A 16,271-nucleotide genomic window follows, 5' to 3' on the forward strand; every position below is an offset into this window, starting at 1 on the left:
GTGAACATTGAGGTGCATGTATCTTTCTGAATTATGGTTTTCTCTGGGTATATGCCCAGGAGTGGGATTGCTGGGTCTTATGGTAGTTCTATTTTTCTTTTTTTAAGGAACCTCCATACTGTTCTCCATAGTGACTGTACCAATTTGCATTCCCACCAACAGTGTAAGAGGGTTCCCTTTTCTCCACACCCTCTCCAGCATTTATTGTTTGTAGATTGTTTGATCATGGCCATTTGGACCGGTGTGAGGTGATACCTCATGTAGTTTTGATTTGCATTTCTCACTTCTCTTTTTTAAATTGAAGTACAGTTGATAGACATGTGGCCAAGTTGTCCTTACCATCTGCAATTGACATAGAGCCAACTGCCAGACATGTCAATGAGACCATCCTAGACCATCCAACCCCAGTCAAGCCAGCCCAGAATGGAAGAATTATTCAGTCAACCCACACAATTTTAAGAAATTTTAAAAAGTTAATTGTGTTAAGCCACTATGTTGGGGGTGGTTTGTTACACAGGGAATGCTGATACACAAATACTCAGAATGTTCTTTAAAAGGCTTGTGTAACTTAAAAAAAAAATCATGTGTCTAGATCATTAGAAATTGCAGTAATAGGATTTCTGAGTCATTTCCAGGATACCAGAAGCCTATCAATTGCTTACTGCTGCATGAAGACTTGTCCTGTATTGACCCTCTGAGGACAGAAATGAGCCACATGTGCAATGGAAGAGAACCCTGATCAAAGGAGAGTGAAACCAACTCTCATAGGGACTCAGCTCCGACCTCCTTCAACCCTGCAGAAGGCTGGTGACTTAGAATAGTTCCCCAAAATGCCACTCGTGGTTTCTTGGCCCCAGTGCCTACAAGACCACATCACAAGCTATTAACTGCATTCATCCAGTGCGTGAATGCAAACTGGGCAAATCACATATGATGGAGACATGTGGGTAAGGAAGGCTAGCTGTTCAACTGTCCCCATCACTGCCTGGAAATGCTTGGGTCATTAGGGGGTGACCTTGATGTTGGCCCCATCATTGTGGCCCATGGCTGGTAGCCATCAGCAGGTCTGAATAGGAAGCATATGCCATTTCAAGCTCAAAGAAGCAAATGTGTATAAACTGAGAGTTAGTCTCTGTCAAATCAAATCAACTCAAGTTTATTAAGTGCTTACCACATACAGATGGACTCTGTTTGGGTGGTGGGAGTGAAGGGTTCTACCTGTTTCTGCAGCTCCTATATTTGACCAATATGGCATTTCAGAAGAAAACAATACAAACGTGGCAGAAAGGGATGCAGGGGTGAAAAGTTCCTGAAACAAGCCTTTCTTTTCCATTTCTATGTGACCTAGGATTGACTGCTTAGAGTTTGAGAATGGCAGTATGTGGCTGAATAAAACAAAATTAAAGTGGTAGAGATAGTAATTGATCTTACTTTGGGAAATGAGAAAGGGCAGTACCCAAGGTCAGCAGCGAGTGACCTTGGATAGCTCATGCCACTTTTCTGTTCTGGTGTTGCCATCCCTATAATGGGGCAGTGCCAAAGGAAACAATGCAAATAAAAGGGTTTTGTGGGAGTTCCCTGGTGGTCCAGTGGTTAGGACTCGGCGCTTTCACTGCTGTGGCCCTGGGTTCAATCCCATAAGCCTCCCACAAGCCACGAGGCATGGCCAAAAAAAAAAAAAAAAAAAAGTGCTTTGTAAACCATGAGGTGCTATACAAATATTAGTTATTCCTACTGATGTCCTAACATGTTATTTTGTTATTTTTTTGGAAAAGGTAATATACAAGGTATAAAAGGCATGGTAAAATAAGTTTTCAAACAGTGTAAAGGGTCCCTAGTCCCCTAGTGTCAATTTTTTGTGCCTCATTTAGAGATATTCTAGATGTATGCATATATACACAGTAAAAAAAAACCCACACACACACAAACACACACACACTCACACATACTTCCCTTTTGTTTAACACAAGTAGGTGTATACCATACAAAATATTCTACACATTTATGTTTTGTTGTTTTGTTTCATTTTTTAATTTTCTGCTTTTTGGCTTACCAACAGGTCTTTCTTCCCCTCAGCTTTTTTGAGGTACAATTGACAGATAAAATTGTATATATTTAAAGTGTACAACGTGATGGTTTGATATATGTAGACTTTCCAAAGTGATTACTGCAGTCCAGTGAATTAACACATCCGTCACCTCACATAGTTACCTTTTTTCTTTTTTTTAACAACAGGTCTTAAAGATCCTTTCAGATCAGTGTAAAGATCTATGTTGAACAGCTGAGAATATTCCATATTCCATTGTATTTGGGACACCCTACAAGGCATTTATCTGTCTGCCGCTGATGGAGTTTCTATTCTTTGTTCCAAACAACACTGCAGTGATTATCCTTGTACATTCATCCTTTCACCCTTATTGGGCGAAGGGGAAGGTGCAGTGTCACTTTTGATAGGCACTGCCAGCTTGTCTCTTGCAGATGGTGACTTTTACAATAGTCAGTTATTTCTCTAATCAGGAAACAGGCAGTAATCTGTGGTGCCAGCTCCCTAGAAGATTGCATTTGATGAAACCAAGGAGATTAGTTTATTTTTCCCAGAGAGCCAGCTTGGGCCATCACTATTTCAAATAGCAAAGTGGTTTAGAGTCCAGATGTTGGAGACAGACTGCCTGGCCTCAAATCCCAGCTCTGTCATTTAATGAGTCTAAGTTTAGGCAAGGTGACTTACACTCTCTGTGCCTCAGTCTCCCCATCTATCAAATGGAAATATAATAATCCTGTCTACTTCATAGGGTGAATGCAGGGTTTCTCAACCAACCTCAGCACCACTGACATTTAGGGCTGGAAAATTCTCTGGTGGGGGCTGTCTTGTGCATTGTAGGGTGTTTAGTAGCATCCCTGGTCACTACCCACAGGATGCCAGTAGCATTTCCCCTTCAATTGTGACATCCAAAAATGTCTCTCAAGATTGTTAATGTCCTTTAGGGCGAGGCAAAATTCTCCCCTCCCGACAGGAGTCAATGGATTGTTGTGAGGATTAAATGAGTTATTATGCAGAAAGAACATAGAACAGAGCTGGCACACGGTACCTGCTATAGAAGGGACTGCAATTATTATCATCATTAACATTCTCAAGTCCTGGCTTACCTTATAGAAAAGAAATCGTTTTGATAATATGGGAGCTTAAGTAAGACAGTGGGTATTGTTAAGTCTGTATGTGTTCCACTTCCAAATAAGAATCTAAGTCCCTCTTCTAAGATCATAGGTCAGCAATGTCAGTATTAATTATAGTCTGATCCCTCTGGGGTTCCACTGTAGGGCTCACAGTATCCTGTAGCAAACTAACAAGATCACATGCTAAAGGCCAGCTCAGCTGTCACCGGTGCTGCACGCATCCATTTTAAATCCCATCCTGCATTCTCCAAATGGTGCATACCTCACATCTTTGGCTATCCATAAATCTGTGGACCCTGAAATAACAGGCTGCCCAGGAAATTCACCTCCCAAAAAGAGGGTGAATGAAAACAGAAAGGGAGAACCAGGAAAAACAAATGGCTGAGTTTCTTTAAATTTCTGGCTCTGCACAGCACAAGCATTTCCAGTGAAAAATAAAGAATTCTTTCTTTTGTGTCTATTTCAGCCGGCATCCAGCTTTTGCCTTGTGAATAATGTCACCGCATCATTATTCTGTCCCACAAGGTAAAACAAAATGAGCAACTTAACAACCAGAAGTGTGCTTGTGTGGAGGAAATGGCTCATTTAAAAGCTTTTCAAATAATGTTGCTGTGTTCCCTATTTTGTCACACCCTCCTCAGTTTTTTCAAACCTATGGGAACGTAGTTACTTTGCACACAAGGTGTGTAAATAATGCCCTCCTGGAAGCATCATACCACACACTTTTTCTTTCTTTCTTTCTTTCTTTTTTTATCGCCTTTAGTCTTTTGGGATTCCTGGAGTGTCTACAAATAGATTAGCCTCTAAGAATTCTGAGTAACCATGGTTAGAAAAAAAACACTGGTTTAATTAGCGATGGTCCTATTTTTGAAATTACATCTGATCTTTTTTTTTTTTTCAAGTCTATGCAAAAACTTGAAGAGGATGGGTTTGGCGGGTGCACGTTAGTTTTGATTTGAATTAATTTTCATGCTTTTGAAAGAGAAATCAAGAGTATTGAGTGAATAATGTATCATCATACATTAAGCATGTTCAAATGAAGAGAGCTGAAAAGAAATGATTGCAGAAAAATGAATTGCTGGAAATACTGGATCATCTGATGTGTGCTGCTGTACTGAGTGATCACAAATCACTCTTCCCATTTCTGTTTTGCATGGCTATATCACTTTTTCATCTCCAAATCCTCAGACTTGATTACTCATTGCTGTGATGAAAATTAAAGGGCTGTGTGGCTCATTGAAGGGTCACTGAAAATCAGAAAGCAAGTATAGAAACCACAGGACTGGATTCCCAAGTTTGAAAGTCTTTCTCTATATGGTTTCTCACTTGATGCTTCTTTCATTTCTGAAATAGTGGTTGAAATGGCCACAGCTATTTTTGAAGTATTTGAGCAATACTTCTCTATATCTGAACTCTTTCAGGACAATGTTCTTCACTGTCTTCGATGACAACTCCCCAATGACACTTGTTGGTTTTGTTTAAACGGCTACCTGAAAATCATTTGGGGTGGGGGAAGCATTCAAAAATTCAACTTCTATTGGATACAATGTTAGTTCCTGACTTCAGCATTTGTCTTTAAAGAATTCTGAATGCACACAGAAATCATAGGAAATGCACTTTTTTGGGGGTTGTGTGTATTAGTTATCTATTTAATTAATTAATTAATTAATTTTTGGCTGTGTTGGGTCTTTGTTTCTGTGCGAGGGCTTTCTCTAGTTGCGGCGAGCGGGGGCCACTCTTCATCGCGGTGCGCGGGCCTCTCACTGTCACGGCCTCTCTTGTTGCGGAGCACAGGCTCCAGACGCGCAGGCTCAGTACTTGTGGCTCACGGGCCCAGTTACTCCGCAGCATGTGGGATCTTCCCAGACCAGGGCTCGAACCCGTGTCCCCTGCATTGGCAGGCAGATTCTCAACCACTGCGCCACCAGGGAAGCCCATGTTATCTATTGCTGCATAACAAATTATTGCAAAACTTAATGACTTAACAAGAGTTAGGAGTCTGGTACGGTTTAGCTGATTGTCTCAGGCACAGGGTTTCTAACAAAGCCTAATAAGGTACATTGACCAGGGCTAGAGTCATATCAAGGCTTGATTGGAGGATGATCCTCTTCCAAGCTCACTCACATGGCTTGTGGGTGGCCATCAGGTTCTCGCTGTGGTTGGAGACATCAGTTCCTTGCCATGTAGACCTCTCCATAGGGCAGCTCACAACATGGCAGCTAGCCTTCTTCAAAGCAAGTGAGAATGGGCAATCCAATACAAAAGGCACAGTTTTTGTAACCTAATCTTGGAGTGAAAACCCATAATTTTTTCCAACTTTTTGTTAGAAGGAAGCCACTGGGTCTTGCTCATATTCAAGTGGAGGGGATTTCACAGGGTCTGAACACCAGGAGAACAGGATCATAGGGGGTCACTTTAATGGCTGCCTTCCACACTATTTTGTCTTTTTTTGGGGGGGGGCGTGGGATTAGTTCCCCGACCAGGGATCAAACCCAGGCCCCCAGAAGTGGAAGGTCTGAGTCCTAACCACTGGACTGCCAGGGAATTCCCACACACCATTTTGTCTTACGGTGCATTATCCTGGCATTTTCATCTAAAGCTAAAGCCCTCTGACATCACAGTTGTTGTTAACCATGTCTTCAGAGATCCAGAATTCAGATGAAGGGTTTGCAATAAGTGATATTCCTTCATTTTGGGTGGTGATCCTCCTTCCACAAAGAAAAAAAGGGGGCTCTATAGACTAGAATCAACAGTAGAGGTTCCCTTGGTTTCTATTTTAATATAAAAACAGAAATCAAATTTTTTTTGTTTTTTTTGTTTTTGGCCACACCGCATAGCTTGTGGGATCTCAGTTCCCTGACCAGGGATTGCACCCGGGCACGGCAGTGAAAGCCCAGAATCCTAACCATTAGGCCACCAGGGAACTCCCGAGAAATCAAATTTTAATGATAAACTCTCAAACATTCCAGGTGTGGATGTATTATAAACTGGCACAGTCACTTCGGAAAAGAGTTTGACGGTATCTTTAAAAAGTTAAATTTAAATTTACCATATCACCCAACATTCCATTACTAGGCATCTGCTCAAGAGAAATAAAAACATATGTCTACATGAAGACATATGTTTACAAATGTTCATAGCAGCATTATTCATAATAGCCCAAAACTTGAAACAATCAAAATGTCCACCAACTGGTGAGTAGATACACAAAATGTGGTATAGTCATCCCTCAGTATCCTCAGGGGATTGGTTCCAGGAACCCCATGGATACCAAAATCCGAGTACGCTCAAGTCCTCTGTATAAAATGGTGTAGTATTTGCACATAACCTATATACATTCTCCCGTATACTTTAAATCACCTCTAGATTACTTATAATACCTAATACAACGTAAATGCTATATAAATAGTTGCCAGAGCTTGGCCAATTCAAGTTTTGCTTTTTGGAACTCTTAGGAATTAAAATTTTTGGGGGGGAAACTCCCTGGCGGTCCAGTGGTTAGGACTCAGCGCTTCCACTGCCAGGGGCCTGGGTTCGACCCCCGGTGGGGGAACTAAGATCCAACAAGCCGCACAGCGTGGCCAAAACAAACAAACAAACAAACCAAAAAACAAAAACAAACCAAAAAAACCTGTAAGAAAAAAAATTTTTTTCGGGCTTCCCTGGTGGCACAGTGGTTAAGAATCCTCCTGCCAATGCAGGGGACACAGGTTCGAGCCCTGGTCCGGGAAGATCCCACATGCCGCGGAGCAACTAATCCCGTGCACCACAACTACTGAGCCTGCGCTCTAGAGCCCACGAGCCACAACTACTGAGCCCGCGCACCTAGAGCCCGTGCTCCGCAACAAGAGAAGCCACCGCAATGAGAAACCCGCGCATCGCAACGAAGAGTAGCCCCCGCTCACCGCAACTAGAGAAAGCCCGCGCGCAGCAGCAAAGACCCAACGCAGCCAAAAATAAAATAAATAAAATAAATAAATAAAATTAAAAAAATTTTTTTTCGATCCATGGTTGGTTGAATCCAAGTATATCCATACAATGGAATACTATTCAGTGATAATAAGGAATGAAACCCTGATACATGCTATGACATGGATAAACCTCAAAAACATGTCAAGTGAAAGAAGGCAAAGAACACATTGTAAAATCCCATTTATATGAAATGTATACAGCAGATAAATCCACTGAGACAGAAAGTAGATTAGTGGCTGCTGGGGCTGAGGATGTTCCGGGAGTAACTGCAAATGGGTAAAAAGGATTCTTTTGGGGTGATGGAGATGTTCTGCAATTAGTTGTGATGGTTGCACAACTGAGCAAATATAGGGAGAATCACTGAATTGTACACAAAATGGGTGAATTTCATAGTATGTAAGATATATTTCAATAAAGCTGTTAAAATATAGTTTCAATAATAATAGGTGAAAACTTCAGCTTTCTCAGCATAAATGAAATCAAGTTTAGCTATGTCAGCTTCAGGCCTTCTTGTTCTACTTTCTTTTTTCCTTCTATCTGTGTGGAATTTGGTCCTAACATTGAATTTTGGGACCTTGGTCCCAGATATGGCTGTCAAATCATTAAACCAGAGAAAGTTGATTGTATTTCTATTATGGTCCTTCTATTTTTTTTTCCTCATCCAGTTTTTTAGTCTGTTTCCTTTGGGTTAATTTTTCAAGGATTTTGCAACTGTTGGCTTAAAAGAATGCTCTTTCCCTCCTCAACCTCCTTTCTACCTCAGATGGAAGATGAAGTTGATATCCCACTTTTCAACTGTTTGCAGAGTATGATAATCATTTTTGCCCAACTATCTAGGAGATTTTCAATTTGGCTACTGGAGGCTCATGGCTTAATCATTTTCTAAGTTTCTCTACGTCTTTACCTTTATTTGACAATTCTGGGAGACTGAGGTACATGTTGGTGTTTCCTCCCTATCATTTCCTGAAGTAATTTCACTTTTTAAAAAACTAGATTCTTCACCAAGGGAAACAAAAGTTACCTAATCGCTTCCAGTTTAATTGCAACACAGTAAAAAAATAAAAAGAAAGAAAGAAAGAAAAGAAACACGGATTACTGTGCTGGCTACAAAGCTAAGTTAAAGTAAAACTTCTAAAGGGGCCAAGGTCTAAAGTTCGCACATTCTTGTGAGATCTGTTCTGTCTCCACCGAAGGAAACCCCATTACCAATAGCTCTACCAATCATGTACACTTCTTTTTGAGTCTCATGAAGCAGGAAAAAGAAGTTCAAAGTGAGGGAACATGGGTTCAGATGAAGGTCAGATACCCAAAAGAGTTTTCTGGTCAGTGGTGCCGGGGTTGGAAAAGCGGGGAAAAGGTAATCAGATGTGGGTGGCCCCGGGAGGTTGTTCGATTCCTACCCTGTTGGTCTTGGCAAGGAAAGACAGGACGGCCTGTCTTTGACACCCGGCTGACACAATGAGAGCCTACTGTGTGCCAGGTGTCGGGGATACAAAGAAAACTATGGGAGGCTTGTGTTCCAGGTGCTTTATAGGTAGCAAGACAGTCTCCGCCTTGAAGACACTCGCAGTCCATTTTCGAAGTTGCATCAGGTGGGGCAAACACGGATTCTCCTAGCAGCCTGAGAACGGTGAACGCTGCGCGGGTGAGGGGCACCCAGAAACACTGCGTTTGGGTTCTCTACACTAGGCCGGCCCTGCACGCGAACACAGACACTCCCTCTCCGAAGGGCAGACCCGCCTCGAAGAGGGCGGATCCGGGCAGGGCCGGCCGCCGCCGGGCCCTCACCCGACCCCAGCGAACGCGGCCCTGCGCGGCGCCCGCTCCTCACGTGTCCCTCCCGGCCCCGGTGCCGCCTCACGTTCTGCTTCCGCCCGACCCTTCCGACTTCCGGTAAAGAGTCCCCATTCCGCACCTCCGCGCCCACCCGGCGTCGCCGCGCGGCCCTTCTGTGTGTCCGACCCCTGATGCGCTCGGCGGCCGCAGCTCCTCGGGGTCCCGCGGCGGCCATCGAGCCTCGTCGCTTCGCCGCGGCCAGGTGGCCCGGGAGGCGCTCGCTCCCGCGGCCGGCGCGGCGGGGCGGGCGGGGCTCCGGCAGCGGCGGGGCTCCGACACCGTATCCCTCCGCCGCCCCTCCCCCGCCCAGCCCCGGCCCCCCTCCCTCCGGGCAACGCTCGCCTCCCTCCGCCTCAGACTGTTTTGGTAGCAACGGCAACGGCGGTGGCGCGCCACAGCCCGGCTCCCGGCGGCTCCTCGGTTTCGGCGGGCCTCCCCGCCCCTTCGTCGTCCTCCTTCTCCCCCTCGCCGGCCCGGGTGCCCCCCCCGCCGCGCTGACCCGCGCCTCCCCGCTCGGCGCCCGCGCGTCCCCGCCGCGCTCCGGCGTCTCCTCGGCGCGCCCGGCTCCCGGCTGTCCCCGCCCGGCGTGTGGGCCGGTGTATGGGCCCCTCACCATGTCGCTGAAGCCCCAGCAGCAGCAGCAGCAGCAGCAGCAGCAGCCCGCGGCCGCCAATGCCCGCAAGCCCGGCGGCGGCGGCGGCCTTCTCACGTCGCCCGCCGCCGCGCCGTCTCCGTCCTCTTCCTCAGTCTCGTCGTCCTCGGCCGCGGCTTCCTCCTCCTCCTCCTCCTCCTCGGTGGCGGCGGCGAGCGCAGGCGGCGGGCGGCCGGGCCTGGGCAGGTGGGTGTCGCGCCCCAGCCCCCTACGCTTAGGGGCCTGGACCAGCCTGGGCCTCGCGTCCCCTCCCCCGCGGCCCGCACCGCGGTCCCCGCCCCGTGACTGCCTGGGCTGGGGGGCGGGGTGGGCTGGGGGCCTTCAGTGGGGGTGGCGCTCCCGTCTAGAGCCTGGTGCGGTAGGGTGAGGGGGCGCCGCGGAATCCCTCTGGGAATGTCAGGCGGTGTCCATCCTCCTGCAACATCCCCACCCCCTCTCCCAAACGGTCAAGATGGAAGGACTCGGCAGCCTCCCCCTCTCCATTTAAGTGTTCGGGAGGCTTCACAGGTCTCGGCGATTGTCAGCCCTCGATCACCTTCTTTAAGGCTCCTCCGCCCCCAGTGGGGGGGGGGGATGCTTGGGCAGCGCTCCCACCTCCTTTAAATATTAACGTGGAAGGGTCTTTAGGTTTAGGTTGTCTCCCGAAACTTGCCAACTCCCCCGTTTGGGAATAACGGGGGGGGGGAAGTTAGGGCAGTGTCCCCCCCCGCCTGTTAAAGGGGCAGCCACAGTCTCAGCTGGAGTCATGAGGGTCTGTGCAGTCTCCTTACCCATGCCCTTCCCTGCCCAGGGAGAGATCGAAGGACCGGGTGGAGGTGGGTGGGCAGTGACCCCCGCACCCGTTCCCATTTAAGTCTGAGGCGGCGGCGGGGGCCCCAGAGCTCCGCGGGAATCGTGGGACTCTGTGCAGTTTCCCGCAGCGTTCCGCCCTCCCCCACGTGCGGAAGGGATGGGGGAGTGCCCGACCCCCACCCGGCCTCCCTCCTTCCCCCGCGAGGCCTCTCTGGCGCGCGTGGCGGCCGAGCCGCATTGCTGTTCCGAGGCCGCGGAGGAGAAGGCGCCTTTGAATAGTGGTGGGCGAGGGCCGGCCCCAGGCGCGCGGCAGAAGCTCAGGCCGGACCGGGGACGTAGCGGGTGTTGGCGGCAGGGGGCGGGCACGCTGTGTGTTTTTTCCCAGTCCTTGCCCCGATTTATAAATTTCCAGAGAAGAGGGATGTCAGTAGGAGGCACGGTGGGGTTCCGGAAGGCAGAAGTGCGGTGTTTACTTGCGTCGTCTCCCCCACTTCCCTCTGACCCAGGTTTGTGGTACAGACTGGGGGCTCACGTCGCCTCAGCCGACCGGGTCTGGCTCTGGAGGCCTGGTGCGGGGTGCGTGGGGGTGTGGGGGTTGTCAGCGTTTCGCGAACTAAGAAAATGCTTAGTGTTCAGACGGGGCAGTAAATGTCAGTAGATTGCATTCCATTGTGGCCAGTGTCCTTAACTTGGGGAGTGCCGCCAGAGATCACCAAGGGCAGGCCAGTCCACTTCCCCTGTGCCCCGAGCCCATCCGTGTTGCCAGCACTGCCGTGCCTCCCCTTAGGCCTAGGCAGGGTTGGCAGGCTCGGTGATGAGTCCTCCTTAAGTAGACCTCCTGGCTTTAGCAGGTGGTGGGATAAGAGTATTTTTTGATGCAGAGTTTTCTCTTTTTCTTTTTCTCTTTTTTCAGAGTTTTCTTTTTGAAAACATGTTTTTAGCAGTCCATTTCCAAAGAATTATCATTTATGGCAGGATAACTTATCCATCAAGATGATTCAGAGCTGATTTTTTAAAAATAAATTTTAAAATTTTATTTTATTTTTGCAGCGGTGCCGGGCTTCCCATTGCGGTGGCTTGTTGGGGAGCACGGGCTCTAGGCACACGGGCTTCAGTAGTTGTGGCTCGCGGGCTTAGTTGCTCCGCGGCATGTGGGATCTTAGTTCCCCGACCAGGGCTCGAACCCGTGTCCCCTGCATTGGCAGGAAGATTCTTAACCACAGGGTCACCAGGGAGGCCCCAGAGCTGGTTTTTTAAGGAATTCTGCCTTCAGTGTGGGACAGTCAGGAACATTGGTTTTCTTGACTTCTACCCTCCCCCCCCCCCCCCCCCCCCGCCCCCAACTCTCAGTTTCGCCTTTGAAGCATCTACAATTGCTACCTATCAAAACTAGTTCAAATGAAGTGCTTATTTTCCCAGCTCTGTCCACATACGATTCTGTAACTTCAGTTCCCCTTTCCAGTGGCATCCATAGTAAAAAACAATTTTGGAAAAAATTTAAATATAATTTTTATGAAGAAGGATGCACTGTTTTTTCCTTTTTGGGATCAGATAGAAATCTGGCAGATATATTCAACTTGTTTAAATAATTAAAAATGAAAACTAAGGCTTTTAGGTTGCATCAGTTTTCCTTAGGCTTAAAAATTATAACAGAATTTGTTCCAGAGTGGCTTGAGTGATCAAAAATATTTGGAATGTTTTAGTACCACAGATCTTTTTTGTTCCTTGAGACTTCACAAACATTTAAGATTAGATTCTTGCTTGCTTTAAGTTCTTTTCTTTGAGTCATAAATTGTATGTAGCCCTTATTCTTTTTGATGAATATGCGAAGTTTCGTTTAATGTATTGGATTCATATAGTGTGAAATTTTGTTCTTGTACACGTTCTTTAGTTAATGTACTTGTAGAATTCCTTTCCATTTTTAATCACTGTTACTGGGTTCTTTATAAACCAATTACAGTTTCTAGAGTTTCTTCACTTATGCTTGTGTGTATCAGCAGTTGAAATGTGTTTCTGGGACCAAAGGTGAATAAAAAAAAATGCAGCATTGGGTTTGCCATGTTTAGAGACAGCAAAATATTCTTGAAAGTCTAGAAATTCACATGTCTGCTTTAAATAATACAACATTTCATCATATTTGACTTTTGTTGTTGTAAATAGTGGATTTTCATGGCTTTCAAAAATTTATTGTCTTTAATTGTCATATGCTTTAGAAGGTGGCTGTTTTCTCTTAGATTAATGTAAGCACAGTGTTAAAGTGTGAACAGAATTTTACCTTAATCCAATTCTTATTTTTGCTGCTTTGATTTTTATGTGGTTTTAGTGATTGTGTATGTTATTTTGTGTTCAGCTTTTTTCTTCTTAGCACTGCATTATAAATTTTCTTTTTAAAGTTTCTGCTTAACCATTCTATTGTGGGGATTTGGGTTTCCACATTTTTGCTATTATAGATGGTGGTGCAGTAAACATCTTTATACTAAGAGCTTTTTGCTTCAGTCTAATTATTTCCTTAGAGAAAGTTCCCAGGAGTGGTTTTACTGGGTCAGAGGGCTTCAAGTTTTTTATGGCTCTTGCTAGCTGTGCCATAATACTCTTCAGGAGACTTGTGTGAGTTTCCAGTGCTGAAAAGGTGGCTCTTTTATAGAACGGTTTTTTGTAGTTTGTCAGACACTTTGGGGGATTTTGAAGGGAAAAGTTGCATTTACTGTCAAGTGCATACATAATTAAGTGCTTTTATTAATTACCTGTTTATCTTTCAGTTCGGTTTCTCTGAGGATTTAATTAAATAATGAATGTGAAGGTGGTTTGAAAACTGTTAACTGTTAATACTAATGAGGATACATGGTATATCTATTGTGCTGATACTTCTACTAAGTAGAGGAATGACAGTCCTGAGGAACTTATTGTAAAACTTTGTTTTGTTTTTGGTTAACCTTCCTCGTTCATCTAAAAGTATTTTTTATTAGCTACTAGTATAAGATCAAATTATTTTTTGGTACCTTTTTTTGTAATTTCATAGCACTATTGGGAATTACCACTGGTTAAGCCGTATCTCTTTCTGTTCCATGTTTCCTTCCCTGTTAAAAAATATATATATGTGGTGCATGTGTATGTATCCATAGATAGATAGATAGATGTAGATACAGGTTTATAATCCTATTACTGTATTCCAGACCCTAAAATAATACAGTATTAGAATTTCTTTGGATACAGGATTAAGTGTGAATGAAAACTTTCTTAGTAATTTTCAGCTTAGTACTTTCACTGCTTCTTTCTCTTAAGGCATTGCAACTTAGAAATTATGCTGCAGTTCATTGTAATTGTTCATCATGCTTCCATTTAAATATTGGTGAGATTTTTGTCTCTTTAAATTAAGTTTCTTACAGAAGAGCCTAAAAAAAAACTACATTCATTCAATACATAAATTTATTGAAAATCTATGAAAAACGGAGAGGTAGGTGCTTGGGATATATTAATGAATAAAAGGAAAGATAGCTGCCCTCCAGTCATTTACATTCCCGTGTGGCAATAAATGAGACATTAAATTAGCAAACTGTATATATTAGCAAACTGTACATATTAGTTAAGAGCCATAGGATTAGAGGAGAGCAGATTAAGGATATGATATGGGAGTGTGGGGGAAGGGAGTGGGTTGCAGTTTTAAATGGGTTAGCGGAGGCCTCTTGAAGAGATAACATTTGAGCAAAGTTTTGAACGTGAGGTAGTTAGCCATTTGCTTTTAACCTAGATTAATTAATCATATGGCCCCATTTGTAATTTATAAGGTTTAAACTGTATCATCCCTTGCTAAGTCATTCTTTTATGTGGGTATTGATGATAGTCAAATTTGAAATTAATCCAGAGGTAAACTATAGATGGCTGTTAAAAGAGGTACCTTTTTGTGTTTCTATTGGGCTTTTTAATTTTACCTAATCAGTTTAATTTTCATCCCAAGTACCTAAAGAAAATATACGTTAAAAAAATTTTTATTGCAATATAGTTGATTTACAATGTTGTGTTAGTTTCAGGTGTACAGTGAAAATACGCTGTTTAAGATTGGGCAAAAACCTACAACAAATTGCTTATCTTTGACAAAGGTAAAAGTAAACCTATAGTTGCTTAAAGATTTTGCATTTTGAAAAGTCAACGCATTGCATGGTATCAGTCATGGTGTTTCTTTTTTGGTTAAATGTAAACTTGTATTTTCTGTGTTTCTATACTTTTTACGCAGGGGATGTTAACTCATATCATAGCTATTTAATAGCCATATGTTTCAGCTTTAAGGAGTTTTTTTTTTTTTGTCTAAGTAGCTACAGCTGTGTTAGTACTTATTTTCACCATTGCAAAGTGTTTACCTTGAAAAGGATTTTAAGTTTTTATAAGATTTTTTCCCTAGAATTGTAATTTTCTATTTTGGCTAGATAATAGTAGTATTTTGATATCATTTTAAAGAGTTAAGCCTAAACAAAACTCTCTCTTTGTAGCTATTTCAAATGATTGTGACTTCAGTGGAGATACAGTTTACTAACAGGCCTACCTGCTACTGTATTTTTTTAATTGAAAGTACTTGCCTTTCTTTTTTTTTTTTTTTTAAGCCTATCTGGGTCATCTGTGAGTGTTAACCATACCAAGATTTAAGAGGTCCATATTTTTTAGCAAGAGTGTCATTAAAATAAAAGTAGATTGCTCTTTCTTCTTGAGGTCTTTTTGCCTCCTTAGATGTTAGATTTCAAAAATAAGGATGTGTTGGGACTTCCCTGGCAGTCCAGTGGTTAAGACTGTGCTTCCAATGCAGGGGGCACGGGTTCTATCCCTGGTTGGGGCACTAGGATCCCGCATGCCGCAGGGTGGCCAAAAGGGAAAAAAAAGGGGGGGGGTGAGAGTGTTCATCAGAAAATTTACTCATCAGTGAATATGAAGCTGGTATCAAGCTTTTGAAAGATTGTAGCACCTAAATCTAGAATTTGTAATGTAGACACTTTTGATCCCATAACTTTACTAACATTACTCATGATTAGAAACAGGTTGACCTATATCTTAATGTGTTTTTTTTTGTATCTTTAAAGTATACTTTTCTACTCAAAACTAATTTCTTTTATATATATATGTGTGTGTGTGTGTGTGTGTGTGTGTGTATATATATATATATATATGTATATGAAATGTAACACTTTGGGGCATACAGACATGTATAGAATGTGGTCCACACTGCTTATATTATAATAGAGATAAGAGCTGTACTTAAACCAGTGTCCAAAACAGATTCTTTCTTCAAATTAATAAATTGAGAAAGTCTTTGTATAAGTATTACCTCATTTGTATTTGAAAGTTCTGTCTTTTATCATTTGAAAAACAGTATGCTTTAAATACTTAATGTAGAAGAGTGCACAGAATTTAAAAAAAAAAAAAAAAAAGGCCAAACTCCTTTAACATTAAAATCTCTCACAGTCTTTCCTTTGAGATAACCACTATTAGAAATTTGGTGAACATTTTTTCCAGACTCTGTGAAAATGAGATCATATGGTACCTACTGTTTTGGATTCAAGAGTATATATTTTCCTTTTAAAGATTTATTTTTTCCCTAAAACTGTAGAATTTTAGAGCATAACAAAATAACAAAGTCTTGTCTTAAAATAGAAGGGAAAAAATTTTAAGCTTTGAGAGGTGAGGGGACTTGCCCAAAGCAACGTATTTGTAGAATTTCGTTACATCCTTCCCTTTAAATAAACGCAGAGATAAACAAGATCATACTGTTTGGGACTTCCCCGGTTGTCCAGTGGCTAAGGCCCCGAGCTCCCAATGCCTGGGGCCTGGGTTCGATCCCTGGTCAGGGAACTAGGTCCCA

General features: G+C 43.6%; 1 protein-coding gene across 13 annotated transcripts in view; it reads left to right on the forward strand.

Moving 5' to 3' along the window:
• Positions 1–9,253: 9,253 nt before the first annotated feature.
• The window catches only part of ATXN2 (ataxin 2), a 128,367-nt gene continuing 121,349 nt past the window's right edge, over positions 9,254–16,271 (forward strand). For 10 of the 13 annotated variants that reach the window (XR_009697385.1, XR_009697384.1, XR_009697388.1 and 7 more), the window contains exon 1: positions 9,512–9,820. Coding sequence is in view for 8 of the 13 variants with exons in the window: in XM_061170030.1 (XP_061026013.1) it covers positions 9,597–9,820 (224 nt within the window). In the remaining 5 variants the exon portion in view is untranslated. Of the gene's footprint in view, positions 9,821–16,271 lie in introns of all 13 variants that reach the window. The other 3 variants (XM_061170028.1, XM_061170029.1, XM_061170035.1) reach the window with 2 other exon arrangements.

Source organism: Eubalaena glacialis, chromosome 15 (assembly GCF_028564815.1).
Source record: "Eubalaena glacialis isolate mEubGla1 chromosome 15, mEubGla1.1.hap2.+ XY, whole genome shotgun sequence".
NCBI classification, from domain to species: domain Eukaryota; kingdom Metazoa; phylum Chordata; class Mammalia; order Artiodactyla; family Balaenidae; genus Eubalaena; species Eubalaena glacialis.